This window comes from Megalopta genalis, chromosome 7 (genome assembly GCF_051020955.1).
Source record: "Megalopta genalis isolate 19385.01 chromosome 7, iyMegGena1_principal, whole genome shotgun sequence".
NCBI classification, from domain to species: Eukaryota; Metazoa; Arthropoda; class Insecta; order Hymenoptera; family Halictidae; genus Megalopta; species Megalopta genalis.
In genome coordinates, this window is record NC_135019.1 from 22,067,248 (window position 1) to 22,083,255 (window position 16,008).

At 32.3% G+C, this 16,008-nt stretch overlaps 1 protein-coding gene across 4 annotated transcripts in view; it reads right to left on the minus strand.

Moving 5' to 3' along the window:
- The window catches only part of Amph (amphiphysin), a 181,337-nt gene that overhangs the window by 4,903 nt on the left and 160,426 nt on the right, over positions 1–16,008 (minus strand). Inside the window, exons 4-8 of one of the 4 annotated variants that reach the window (XM_033483496.2) lie at positions 12,864–13,136; positions 12,075–12,193; positions 11,496–11,539; positions 11,075–11,320; positions 614–756 (exon numbers count right to left, since the gene is read on the minus strand). In XM_033483496.2, coding sequence (XP_033339387.2) covers positions 614–756; positions 11,075–11,320; positions 11,496–11,539; positions 12,075–12,193; positions 12,864–13,136 — 825 coding nt within the window. Of the gene's footprint in view, positions 1–613; positions 793–11,074; positions 11,321–11,495; positions 11,540–12,074; positions 12,194–12,863; positions 13,137–16,008 lie in introns of all 4 variants that reach the window. The other 3 variants (XM_033483495.2, XM_076523696.1, XM_033483497.2) reach the window with 3 other exon arrangements.

The window sequence follows — 16,008 nt, forward strand, 5'->3', positions numbered from 1 at the left end:
TTCCAAGTTTTTTTATATATTTCTTCATAAATTTCATATTACATTAACTGTAGACAATGGGTAACGTTTACAATGTACATACATGCTTTAGTTATGTCTACGGTTAAAGTCTTCAACAAAATTAGAAATAAATAAAAATTTAAATTGATTTTACGTATAGAAAATAATATTGAAATTGTAATAACAAGTTTTAATTTTAGACTTACAATATTATTATAAAATTAACTTTTTTGCATTGTCTGAGAATTATATGGATTTTATCTTTGTACAATATATGTATATATAAAAAATATCTTGCTTATTTTGAAAACAATTGACTTCTTGTTTATTAATTTTTAATATTAAAAATTATTATAATTTATCAACACAAGTCTGATCAATTGATATTTCAATATAAATGTAATACTCAACTTATGTAACAATATATTTTATTCAGAACGAATATTTTTCTTTCCTGTCTCTATTGGTTTGTGCTTTAAAGAATTTAATCTTCATTGCCATTAACAAAAAAAGAACAAATATATTTAACTTGAATAAGTTAAAATTTTGTTAGTCGTGACACTGTAGTATTATTACAATTTCTTAAATGAAATTTAGAAACAAAAATACAAACCTGTTCTTCTGGGTCGTCATATTCTACCACACGAATTATATCACCGACATCAAACGACAATTCGTCCGCATCATCGCGTCTGTACTTGTAAGTAGCCTTGACTCTATATAAAACGCCTGGCGGTAAGTTGTCAGTTGTTGCCCCTACAGAGAAATTGGTACCATTTTCATATTCCACCTCTAAAATAATTGAATCCGCCTCATTAGTCATGGACCTGTGATATAATTCTGTTTGAACCCTGACTTTCAATGACTACGTTCAAAGTTGATTAACAAAATTTTTTTATTAATTATGATGTACGATAGAAAGTCAGAATTATTGTATTTCTAATCATTGTTTCAACAAGACCATGCATAAATGCGTCAGGCAACATTCTCATATTTTCACTAGATATATATTATCACCCAAAAATATTTTATTCATGACGATACTTATATTTCAATGACAAAAAGTAAAAGATAATTTCAGCAATTCATTTATGTATAGTCACTCTTTCATAATTTTTTTTACATTATATAGATTAATTCGGAATATACAAAATCTTAAACATCTAGTTACTACAGACACTAATTATAAGTTTAATATCGTTGAGTGATGATATAATATAACAATATGACAATGAAAGATTTCACATAACAAATCGTTCCTATTTAAACATTTGAAAATTGAGCCAACTCATTATGTTCAACATCAAGAAATGTAATCTTTCTAAAATAAAATTATTGTACGATAAAATTCATAATGAGTATTGTATATAATTTTTAGTAATATCTACATTTGTAGATCTATAATGTTTAAACGATATACACACTATATGCATAACGTTTATACACACTACTAGAAAATAAAAAACATATTTATTAGTGTTTCAAGAAATTAACAATTTTGTTTTATCATTTTCATAAAATGGAGCTTTTTGGCAAGTATCATTACCAGCATGAACTATTTAATTTCCCACTCTAATGCTACTAAATAAATAGAAGATTGTTTCATATCTTTTAATAGTAGATTACTTTGCTTCTGAAAATACTGTTTTGTAATTTACTAAAGTGTTTTACGTCGTTATTTTAAACATTGACATGGGACAAATGGTATCTAGTCAGACGATTACTATACAGTTAAAAATAAAAAAAGACTTCATTTTCGAGGAAATCACTAAGATTTACCAAACGTAAATTTTAAATTTAATTTCTTTTTTTGATTTCGTGAAATTCTAAATAAAAATATTTCTCGGTTTTCATTTGCTTGTAGAATCATCTGTTGAATCATTGTATTTGTTCCCTTTCGCTATCACACCCAGCGCGTATATTAATAACAATATGCTGAATATAAACTATCTACATTAAATAAAAGTTTTTGTAAAACTTTTTAACTATACGTATAACAGTCTTTGTATTTTGAAAATACCGGATTTTTTAGGGGACCAAAAATTTTCGACATCTGTTTGTATAATCCCATAGATTTTTACGAGAAAATTCCAAATATGCAAATTTTAAAGTTAGAAATTCATTGGTTCAAAAGTTATACGTGTGCTGTATTGTTTAATTACAGGGTGTTAGAAAATTATATGTCATTCCCATTACAGCGTGATCATATAGCTTTGACTTTCAGCATGATTATCACGGTCAAAAATTTTTTAATTACTGCATCGTATAATATTCGCCAGGAGGGACAGTAGTCTCAAAGGAACCATGGGAAAAATGACCCGTCTTCTTGAATATTGACATTAAAGTTCAAATAAGTTTTAAAGTTGCTTTATTTCCATGCTACTTTTTTTTCTCAGTTAAATTCGCCCGCTGTCATATTTTCCCATTCCAAAAATAATTTTTCTTTGAACTGGTATGCATTAGCTATTTCATATTTACGAATCCTAGTTTTTAATTCTGACCACAAAATCTCAATGGGATTTATGTGTGTACTTTGTGGGAGAATTTCCACTATTTAGGACAGTTGTAGAGTAGCCACTCTCGTGTAATGTGAGCTTTGTGCTCGAGATTATTATTTTGGTAGAAAATGATAGAAATGAAAACTTTGAAATATCAATACATTTATATTTTTTCGCGATACCATCGATGATACAGAGATTTCCAACATTAGCAACGGAGAAACAACTCCACAGCCTTGTATGTCCAACCTCGTGTTTCACTGTCGGTTAGAGATTTGCTTTATCGAAATTAGTAATCTTCTTGCGGCATACGATTTTGTTTACCATCGAATTAAAATACGTTCAATTTTGATTCACTTAAATTTCCATTTTACATATTCGTTCGCAAATGCTAAACGTTTGTATCTAATTAATCTCTTCGGTTAAAGCCACGACTACTAGATAGCCTTATTGATGAGTCTTTTGACAGACTTAGGATGTAATGCTTCCTTTCTTTTCCAACATAATTCTAACATTTCTAACATTTCTAACATAATTCTATTTCCTATAAATGAATTCAGAAAAATTTGTCTTTGTATAAAGACCCACAATTAATTACTTGATGTAATTACTTGTCTTGGGCTAATAGCGATTACTGCCTGTGATCATAGGAGGGACAACGAACCGCTGCAGACGTGAGGATGTAAACACGCTGAGCCTTCTTCTCGAAACACAGAACATATGATTGGTGATTGATAACTGTAGTAGCTGCTCAGAAAGTGTCATCAGATACGTTATTTGAGAGCTTCTCTCATTTGGAATTGTGGATTCTTACATAAAGACAAATTTTTCTGAATTCATTTATAGGAAATAGAATTGATAATTGATAATGAAATATAAATTATGTTAGAAATGGAAAAGAAAGGAAGCATTATACGCGTGAGATGCGCGAAAGTGACACTAATATTTTCGCATGCGCTGTGTACTGCCGAATTAAGAATAGTGGCCGACGGTACCATACACAAGCTCGCGAAAATTACGTTTACGATTAACGATGAAATTCGCGAAATTATAAATATCGAAGCGATATCCGAAAACGAGAGTCGCATTTCGTAAATGCGCATAAATAAAGCGTTGGAATTCAGAAGCGTACGCGTTGACTGAGGAAAAATATTTAGAACCAATGAGGTCCAACGCTCCTCAAGCGGAAAATACGATAAAGCTCGTGCTGACGCGCGAGAAACCATTTTTTTAGAGACAAGAGTAAATCTTAGCATTCAGGTTTGAAGGTCGTATTTTTGTACACTAATTTTAGATGGGTGAAAGCTAACACTATGCATTACTAAAATTAAAATATTTTCTAAACCAATGATTTTTTGCAATAAATGATTCAGTATTTTTATGAAGAGAATAATAAACTGAATCGATTAGTATAATAAAAAATATATGATTCCATTTTTTAAAAAATGAAGTTGATCTTTAAATGTCTTCCTAAAACCATTCAAATTTCGTTTCAAATATTTTTTAATATTATCGACTGTTTCGAAGATATTTGACTGGATCGATTTAAATGGGTCACCCTGTACAGTAGACTGTTGCGCATCGTGTCGAATCGCGAAAATTGTTTTATGTCGTGCAGAATTTAGAAATTTACTCAAGCAGCAGGGGATAAGATAACCATTTCTGATCATAGTTCAGAATTATAATGTTCACCCGGTACACGTGCCACATAGTTGTGCGGGACTTTCGGCACATGCGTCACCACCCGCTCCTAACTTATAGGAGATAGTGAGAACGCAAGGAACGACCACTATGCTGCAGGCAAATGGTCACGTCACACTGATTAAGACGCGTGGAGAAGCATCCACTCATTCGCTGTTTAGGCGGCTGTTGTCAAAGCCATTTTGACACTAGTGTTATCACACCAAACCTCTTGCCCTTCCTCGTCGGGTGGTCCTTCGTTTCCCCACTCTTCCCGTCGAGACTACTTCACAGGACTACCGGGTGGTCGTAATTCTTTTCTACTACGCGTCACGGCTACATAAACCCAAAACCTTATCTTACGTTCAGAATCTATTCTGTGCGGGCACCCGTTGCAGTCCCGGCGGGAAGAGTGGGAGAAGCGACGGGCCGCCCAGCGGAGCACATGTAAGCGAGACGGAAAAGTGAAAGGCCTTACTAGGCGTCGAAAATCGATGGGACGCCGCACAGTGGACCAGATAACGGTTCTAGTTAATAGAATGTCAAAAATTCAATATTGCTATAATCGAAAAATTTTAGTGTCTCATACGTCTCAGGGAGTTCATAAAATATGGCGTAAGGGTTTTTCCGTACTCACAGTGGAAGTCAAGAAAAATCAGCAATATTCGCTTCCCTGTACATACAGGATGTTCCGCATAAATAAGGCCACCTAAATATCTCCTATAATTTTGGGAGTGCAAAAAATATGTTGTTTGCTATTTGAATGGTTCGAAGAAATCATTATGTTGCAAAAATATTTTTTTGTCCAAGCTCATTTTTTGCGTACATTCGTATAATTTTTTTATTGCAACGTGTAGCTACTGTAAAAATACGTTTGAGTTCAAAAATTAAATGGAAACAAAAAATTGAAACAAAATGAAACAAAAATTGTCTATCGAGTCTTCAAAGACAAAGACATCGTTCGAAAATCTGTAAGTGTAAATAAATATATTCACTATCACGAAACCCTATTATGAAATTTGTAATACTTTTTCACGAACCTATTTTTTAAACTGTCATTACAATAGATGTTCGAAATCAGTTCGAACAATTTAAGAAATAGGTTTGTAAAACAGTATCACAAATTTCACAATGGGGTTTCGTGATAGTGAACATGTTAAATGTTTCCATTTAATTTTTGATTTCGAAGGTCATTTCAAGATCATGCAATGTACATATCTGAACGTATTTTTACATCAGCTACACGTTGCAATAAAAAAATTATACGAATATTTTTGCAACATAATGATTTCGTCGAACCATTCAAATAGCGTGCAAAATATTTTTTGTAGCCCTAAAATTAAAGGAGATACATATTTAGGTGGCCTTATTTAGGCAGAACACCGTGTATATTCGTATCCGAGATATTTTGAAAATAGTTTGGTAATCACGCTATTGAAAGGTACCGTATTTGACCGGATTTCATTTATAAACCAGTTTTATAAAGTCTGTGCTGCAGTAACTTCATTTTCATAGGACATATGGCAACAATTATAGTGTTTCTAAGAACATGAAAGTCTCACGATTCATAGATCTGCGCAGATATGTTAAAATTAATGATTGAGTTCCTTCTATAGTTCATGTCAACTCATTTTTAACTAACATTAACTGCAATGATCTGCAAATAATTAATACACTGCATTTTTTAGTTACGCTGAAGACAAAAATGCTGGTGTTTTAAGATAGTTTTTGGAGAAATGTCAATAAAGTAAAGAGGAGAATGCTTACGCAAGTATGAAAGTCAAAGTTAAAAACACAAACAGGAATTTTGCCAATAAGTGGAAGAAGTGTAGTCGATTAGGAGAACTATTTCTACCACGACATGAAAAGTAGCTAAATGAAGCTGTAATGTAGTGTTCCTTCTCGAGAAATTATAGTATTTCTCGAGAAATTTAAATCTAGGAAAATTCTTATGAATCTCATTTATTTTACAACATATTTTCGGAAATGAGTTTTTAGTCAACTAGAATTGCATATTACGTATAAGCGATTGATTTACTCGTGATCCTGCGTGAACGAACAGGCAGTCTATGGTTGAATTTCGAAAACGAAGGTTTAGTTCTTGTATCCGTTTGTGTATAGTTGGTCTCAAAGTGGTTAGTGTTACCATAATTTATTTATTGTAATTTTTACTTATTTATTATTTGTATAATCCGGTTAATCATAATATTTTATGTCTTATTCAATATGAATAAGACATACAAAGATTGCTGGGAATATTTTCGAAAAAATAAAAAAATCTGCTACCTGCAGGTGTTCACAGTTTTAAAAGAGTGGAAATTATGGATGAATCAAGTACTAGTAATTCTAGTTTTAAATTCGTCAAACCATATCGGTATTCAGATGACAACTAATTATTACACACCCAACTTTGTCACAAATAATATCAAAAAATTGGCAGCTGTTGATCTATTTTCATTTACTCAAATCACCAAAAGTGAATTTATAAGACTTAGAGAAGACACATGCTTAAAGAATTTAGTCTCCCCTGCAATTCATTGGATGTAATGTAATTAATGATGAGCTATTATACGCAGAAAAAAGAAGAATTAATAAAAAAAATAAAAACACTAAGCTTAAATAACAAAAAAGATTCAGCATATCTATTGATGAATGGACGAATGTAAACAATAAAAAATATGAGGATATACATATGCATTACAGTAGCAAGGAATCTACCAATCTAGGGTTAATACCAATTCATGGAAGCTGTACAGCCAAAAAGACTTTAGAACTACTCAATGTAAAACTAAATTCTTTTAGTCTTTCACTACAAGAAGACGTTCTAGCTGTTGTGAGTGCCTGTTATGCAAAAATTTGGACGACTCCCTCCGGCATACCAACAGTTGTGTTATAATTATGGGGTACATTTGCTGTTTTAAAAATACTGATGATACCCAATCTGGTGACTCATACGAGAACAATAGACTTTTAGAAAATGAAAATAAAGATTCAGCCGATTAAGATTCCGATGTCAAAACACTAGAAATCTCTAATGTTCAACTGCGACCAACAATCAGAAAAACATTTCACAGCAATTCGAAAAATAGTAAAAATATTTCAAAATTCGCCGATAAAGAATGATATTCTGCAGAAATATGTAGAGGAAGAAGATTTTTGAGAGTATGAAATTCTATTAAAAGAGCACTGTCTGAAATAAATGTAGATTACATGGTAGATAAATAGATAAATACATTAAATATCTAAATATATTAAAATTGCCGAAATTTTATTAACAAAATTAGAGACTATAAGAATTACAATAGAAAATCTTAGTAGAGAAGATTCGACATTATTAACTGCTGAAGGTGTTCTTAAATTCTTATTTAAAACTTCAGAAAAACTGAATTCTGAATTAAATAATGAGTTACTTGTTATTAAAGAAGAAATATCTAGAAGACGAGATAAGATTGTTGTATCCCTTATGAAATATCCATAAACATAACCCAGAATCCTTGCAAAAAGATTCAGAAGATACATTTTTCTATTTAACATCCAAGACACATATGTCTAAAATAACAAAACAAATTCTAAACAGACTTTTCGTAAAATATAACAATGATTTAAAAATAGCGAAAAACTTTCAGATTCTCAGAATGAGGAACTATCATTGAAAAAACAATTGGAATTAGAAATTGCAGATAACCTTCAAGAATTTTGTGTCACGAATTTAGCGTCAGAAGAAAATAAATTCCGGACTCTGCAAAGGAATTCTAGATTTTTGAGTCCATTGTAAAAAGGACATCCAATCTGCAGCAACCTTTGGATGTTCTACATGGAATATTAGCCAACAATCACACAAAATGAAAAAAATTTGTCTACACCTACAGATTTTGTCAGGAGTATAGATTGTCTGATTCTACATTAGACGCATTATGCTTTTTACAAAGTCATTTCAAAACAAAAACGTGATATTTCATTTTATAAAAGTTTGGTTTTAAGTAAATAAATTTATCGGTTATATTTAGCATCTATTCTTTCCTTGTTTTTAAAGTTATGTATATATTGGACAGGAAGAAACATTGAGTTAATGTTTTTTTGCCTGCGATAAATATTATCAACGATGTTCCAAATATCATAAGTTTTCCAATATTCTTCTATTTTATTAAAAATTCTAGAGAATTCTCGAGAAATATAGTTTTATTAAAAATTCTAGAGAATTCTCGAGAAATATAGTTTTATTAAAAATTCTCGAGAATTCTCGAGAAATATAGTTTTATTCCTCATTTCTCGAGAAATGGAAACTGTTGAGAAATCAGGAACACTACTGTAGTGTTTGTGTCTGACAAATTCCGAAATAGGCGGAGAAAGGCCGACTGTCGCGTCGAAGTTGGTGATCAATCCAAAAGGTAAAAGATTTTACCTTTAACAGAAAACTACCCATTTTTTTAAAATCCATGACAAACGTCACCTATTACTGGCATTGACGAAGGTCTTATTTACTGTTTATGCTTTCCAGGAATATGTGCGGTAGGCACAGCTGCTTTTGTCAGTTTATATCCGTGGTATCCCATGTCATCGAGCGTTCATAAAATATTAATTCATGGAGCAAATATTATAAAAAATGCAGTTTATTTTCTTCAGATCCAGTGATATCATCATGATCAAAGAACACATCAAGTATTTGGAGAAAAGAAACCAGACGAAATGAAAATATGGCTAATTTATTAATAGATTCAGAAATATTAGCATTGCATAATCCTTTGGAAAATGACACTGATCGCGATTCTGACAACTTTTCAATGTCAGAAGACACGGATACAGATTAGGATTCGTGTATAACAATTATTAAAATAATAATTTCGTGTAATTTATTACCACAGCAACTCATGGAATTTTCTTAAAATGTAATCCCTGCAGTATTATACATTTTATTATAACTTTCTCACATCTGATGTAAGTTTAGTTCAATTTTTTTTAAATTATTAATATGGAAGTTTTTTTGACTATTAATACCTCTAAGTTCAAATTCCACGAAGTTGCATCTTTTCTTGAAAATGATAACGAAAAGTAAACAAAATTTTTCTCGCGTTCCAAATCATCATGAATTTGAAAATTGTAGTCATGTCTTTATAACGGCACCATAAAAATTGACATAGGAAGGTGTCTTTGATGAGTATGACCTTTTATTAACTAGAATTTCTGTTGGGCTCACTGTGCGCCATCCCGTGGCAATATTGCTCGAGACGCGAGTCATAAATACATAATCAAATATTTCTATTTTTACATTTTTTATAATAATATTGTATCATTTTATAAAATCTTGGTTTCTGTTTTTTTCACAATAAATATTCAGCTGCTATTTATTTGTCTTCAATCAATGTCTATGTGTAATGTCCATATTAAGATTTTAGGTGTGATTGATGGAAAGTTAATGGAAGATTTTTGTATTCAAAACGCGGTTACTCGTATGCAAATCTATGATAAAAGTTAAGGTAGAAACATACTAATGTCAGGTCACGTGAAATCATAGGAATAAAATCAGTCCTTCATGAACAGCGTGACGTGATTCTGATCTATTTCTAACAGATTTGAAATAATAGAAACTACGCAGGCTCACACTGATCAAATGTCACATGATTTCACGTGACGTGCATTTAGTATGTTTCTACTTTTATTGCCATTAACATTCGATGCGTATAATGTTGTTACACTACTATATACAATTTCTGTTTAAAATTTGCACTTCAATTTTATGATTGTGACATCTCTTTCATGATTTATACTATCATTAATAATATAGAACATAGCATCTATGAAAAATTTAGACATAGAAATATACGAGCATTCATATTTGTCTTCTATTTAATTAAATAATTACTTCCATTTTTGTTGCACATCTGAAGCTAGTTTACATACCAATTTTCAAAAGAATCCAATTGTTTAAACTGTTCCAATATATTAGTGGTAACAATAATTTTTTATGATATCTATCAAGGAAATATCGTTTACATTTTCAAAATTCACATAATATATAAAAGCTGGAAAAAATTAAATTATATTTAAAAAGTTTTCTTATATATGTTAAAGCAAGTACTTGATAGTTAGACGCAACTAGACTACAGACTTCAAACAGAGTAATCTTAGATGCGTATCTTGAAATATTACATTTACATATTGATGTATTTCAATCTATACTAAAAGATCCTAGAATCTTAATTTTATCAGTTAATATTAGTAACAAATAAGTACCCAATAACTAAATAAGGAATGGATTAAACCGAGATTGATTTGATTACTAATAATTATGTTCCTACTTTAAATACCATTATCTTCATATACAGTCATCATTACTATTTTTGAACGAAACCGTTTTTAGTTTTTTAAATGGATTATCCTTGCAGAACTTGTCTCCAAGTTTAAGTTTTTGCTGCCCCGATTTAGTAACAATTAGTTCAATGTCAAAAGTCACATGTACATTAAATACACGTATAAAAAAATCATCAAAATATTTCAGTTACAAAGTTTTAAAGAACGATGTTATTAATCTCTGTTTTCTGAAGGCATCAATGACACAACCTCAATTTTCTCCAAGTTGCAGACCACGTATTGTCAGTAATAAAAAAAACTTTTATTGAATTATTACGATAGATCTAAACTAATATTTTTCTTGTATATTACAAGAGTGATTAGCACCAATTCATGTAATTTTCACAAATCCACAAAAATCAATATGATAAGAAATAGTGAATTTGTATAATTGTACAGTTTTAATACTATAGAAAAATAAATCTAATATTGAATAATGTAAAAAGATACTTTCATTTTTCTTCCATTTTGTAGTACATATGCTTGACAGTGCATACTATAATAAATACGAACAACTGTAATGTCATTTATTCCTATGCTGTACTTACCAAATGGTATATCATACAGCACTTTGACTCGATTGGAGACGGCGGTTGTGCTTTGTGGTGATGCATCCTGATTATTCAGAGAATTATCATTGCTATTGGCATTGCTGTTGGCATTGCTGTTGGCATTGCTGTTAGCATTGCTGTTAGCATTGCTGTTAGCATTGCTGTTAGCATTGCTGTTAGCATTGCCATTTAATTGGGTAGTCGGTGAGGTGTTTCTTGGTGCTGGAGCTGAGTCGTCCACAGCTGTAACACGCAATAAAGCTCACTCAAAACTAAACATTTAGCCACATAACTATGCGCTCAACAACTTCTTATGTGGCTTATCTACATTACATACATGCTGATCAAAATATCAATACACAAATAACTCAAACGCAAGCCCAAGTGGAAAGGGTGTAAGTACAATAAATATATTTACCTGGAGAAATATTGTTCTGAGCTGGCTGTGTGTTGATTATTAAACTGAAATATAAAAATATCATCATTGATGGTATATTTAAGTAAAAGAATTCTCAGTTTTAGAATCTTTATAAACATAAAATTCTTATGTCCTCTATTTGATATGAAATTTAAAATAAGTCCGTTTAAAAATTATATTTATTTAATTTTATTGTAATTCTTTTATTAACTTTGCTTCGATTTGAGCATGTTCAGTTAAAAGACCCAATTCCGTCTAGTGCAGAACAGTAACGAAATATTTTCTGCCGCAGCAATTTTATGCCACATTGACCATGTCGGAACAAATTGAAATACAGGATGTCTCAAAGGTTACTCGCAATTGGGAATTGAGGGGTTCCTGTGGTCATTTGAAGTAACTTTTTCCTTAGTGAAAACGCAATCCGCGGCTTTGTTTACGAGTTATTAACGAAAAATAGTGACCAACAAAACCCAGTTCCGTTCATTGGCTTAAGATAAATAATTGAAAAATTTTCTATTGACATTTGATTTGATTCTTCATTTATTCTATAATTTGAACAGTCCCAAGTAAAATACTTACGAAGAATTGGCATTGGGCGATTTTGGAGATTGTGGTTCTGTATTTTTCTTCAGTGTGTACGATCCTCTCTGACTTTCGTTAGCCAATTTATCAACAATTGCTTCCAATTCGGAATACACCTAGAGTGCAAAAGATTTTCATTATTCAAAACAAACTTTGAACATTTTTGTAAACATAAAATGTACAAATTATACCTAAATTAATGCCGTCCAACTGCGATAATACGAAAATTAAACAAATCAAAAGTTCTTTTATTTAATAATCATATTAATACACGTATGAATAACACACCCCTTGCTCTTTCCCGTCCCGCCAAGCAGTCCCTCGCTACCTCACTCTTTCTATCGAGACTACCTGGCCAGACTACCGGGTGGTCGTAGTTCTTTTTTCCACTACGCGATGCAGCTTTTTAAGCGTATCATCTTACTACGTGGAGAATCGGAATCTGTACGGGTACCCTTCCCAGATGAGCAACTGTCTGCAAAGAGTGGGAGAAGAGACGGACCGCCTGGTGGGACACATGTAGGCGAGACGGGGAATGGAAAAGTGTCAAGAACCGATGGGATGCCATCCCGTGGCATCCCTGATAGGAAACAAGGCAGACGTGGAGCGAGTGTGGATTGGCTGATGGTGTGCATGTCCGAAATATTGCAGTTATAATACGTGACTACTAGGTTTGTCTGATGTTGCGCAACTTTGATTTAAACAAATTCTGATGCAAATATAAAAATCATTAATTGTTAAAAATGACAGTTGCGAAAGATGTTGTAGTAGAACCTTTATACGTACCTTAGCACTCTCGGTATGAAACACTTGTTCGGCAGCAAATAGAGTTTGCAAATTGGTAACGAGGAAAAGAACACGAGAATCATATAAGGCAGGCAGTTCATCATGAAGTTCCGAATTTAACTGTTCATATGTACGTTTTGCTTCCTCCAATAATTCCTTTCCTCGAGTAACTTTAAGCTCGTCTCGTTTCCTTGGATTACATTGCAGTGCTTGGAAGTTATGTCTCTGGCTATCATAATCTACAAGCTTCCGTCCACGCTTGTCTATCTTTTTCTGAAAGTATAAATATAATTACTATTGGATTTCGGCGCTTAACAATAAACATACAATTATCTTATTATTTAAGATATACAGATACAGTTAAACACATAAAATTATACTGCTTTTAATACAGTAATATTGTAGTACGTTTGCAGTCGTTTGGGTTCAAAGCGAAAATCTTGTTGAAATGATCTCTACCGCATGTCAAGTCTCCACTCAAAGAAAAATATTTTTAGTATATTTATCCGAGTGTTTCCATTCGATCAGACAAGAAGAAGAAGTAACTGTGATAGGTTTGAACCAGAATATTTTTGCATCACATATCATCAGCCTGCTTAACCCCTTGCACTACGCTGAAACTCGGAAAAAGCCGTGCCAAACCCGTGCGCCCGAATGGTCGAAAAAGGAACCGAACGGCGGAGCCCGAGTGTCGGAAATTATTTATAATACTATATATGTTATATATACTTATATTATTTATTATATTATTATATTATTATTATTATATTATTTATTTATATTATTTATATATAAAATAACCTTGGCTAAAGATTAAGACTCTAGTCAGACTCGAGATATACATGTTTGGCCTGAAATGTCGATAACGAATCTGATTCATGATATCCACGTTTGGCATGAAATTAAATAACGAGTCTGACTCATGACATTCAAGTTTGGCCTAACATTTTCATCACGAGTCAGACTCGTGAAAATAGTGCAAGGGGTTAATTTGATCACTTTATAAATTGAGCAAATAGAATGAAAGAACAATGTAAACAAAAGTAGCATAGTACAAAAAAGGGGTTTCATGAAATTGTAATTATGTTTCTCGAGATTTGAATTTATTTTTATCGATACGCAAAGGGTTCCTTTATCGAATCTAATATTTGTTGTTAAAATATCAACAGTTATGAAAAAAGTTCGTATATTGTACGTATAAAATTAGTAGTTTTGAAACATCAATAAAATAAGTACAACTTCAATCATGTTTGTACAATGTACAGTATACAGGGTGTTCCAAAAATGTATCGCAATACGAAAATAAGGGGGTAGCTGAGGCCATTTGAAATAACTTTTTTCTGAGCAAAAATGCAATCTGGGGCTTTGTTTACGAGTTATTAACGAAAAACACTGACCAAGGAGAGGCGGACCAATTTTTCGAACCCGAAATAATAAGTAGTTTAATCGTGCAGCCGTTTAAATTTTTTTTACTGCATGACACTTCACGTGTCGATTCGCAACGCGAATTTAATTTAATAATAAATAATCGCGTTAAAGAATATGCAGAATATGTTTGTTTAAGAATTGTAAAGAATATCATTAACAGTAAACTCACCCATTCAGTTGAAGATGCATTTGCTGTTTGAAATTGTGAGTCACGATGTTGGTGCACTGACCTCGGCTAACACAAAGTTCACTTTCATTGCATTGTCACCAAACTCTGACTGATTAATCACTGATAGTCCGAAACACTGATAATCCAAAATCGTAGAGGTATCCTATGGATGGAGGGGAGGATATCGAATTGTTTGATTCTCCGTTAAATTGGTGTGGCCCTGAAAAGGGCCGATGACCATGGCAATAGAAGATTTTAATGATTTTATCGGCCCTTTTCGGGGTCACTCCATTTTAGCGCAGAATCAAACAATTCAAACTTCCCTCCTTCCATAGAATACCTCTACGATTTTGGATTATCAGTGATTAATTAACTGGATGCAAATGTGCAATGAAAGTAAACTTTGTGTTAGCCAAGGTCAGTGCACCATAATGATATTCTTTACAATTCTTAAACAAACATATTCTGCATATTCTTTAACGCGATTATTTATTATTAAATTAGCTTTGTGAATCGACATGTAAAGTGTCATGCACTTAAGAAAATTTAAGCTGCTATCACGGTTAAACTACTTTTATTTCGGGTCCGAAAAATTAGTAAATATTCTTCAGACATTCTGAAATAAGGACGGACAGCGTTTTTCTTAAAATTATCACTGTCACGTGGTAAAAAAAATCGGAATGTTCACGCTCCGTGACTTGTTCATTGATTCGAACGCGGCACGGAGCCCCCCTTCTTCTGTCAAGCTCCGCGGTCGGAGCACGTTGCGCTCGAACGATCTACCATGTTGTAGTTCGCGCGTTCGTCTCTCATTGGTCAGTGCTTTTTGTTAATAACTCGTAAAGAAAGCCGCAGATTGCATTTTCGCTAAAAAAAAGTTATTTAAAATGATCTCAGCAACCCTTCATTTGGTGGAAATTTGTTGATAAAATTTTCCGAAAAACTGAATTTGATTCGAAAATTCGAAGTCAGTTTAATCTTTATAATATGTAGTATTCGTTAAAAAGATAAAGAGTACGCATGGTGTTAACCAACTGTTCTTGTGGAAAAATGCACCGATGATAAAATCGGTAATTTCATTCCAAATTGAAAATGGAGGCTTGCTTTATTTACATTAGTGTGATCCTTATCTCTCAACTTTCTAAAAGTTTAGCTCCTACCGCCTACCTTGTTTTAATCAACAACAAAAAAATGATATGTGCAAAATTTTAGCTCAATCGGACAACTGCGTAGCGACCCTCATCGACCATGATATTTTGAAATTTTTCGCCTGGTTGTTTCCAGCATTCACAGGTTTTGAAAACTGGCAATAATAGTAACTTTTCAAGGCAAGGAGTAATTGTTGGGATTCCCTGAAATATTAAGGACAAGTGTAAGCCATGGCTGTTCACCAAACAATGGAGAAATGGGATATAACCGACCAAATTCAGACACTTTGCTGTGATACGGCAGCAAGTAACATAGATCGAGTAAATGGAGCCTGTACAAATATAGAAAAATTGTTCAATCGTGACTTGTATCTCCCTTGCTGTCATCACATTTTTGAGT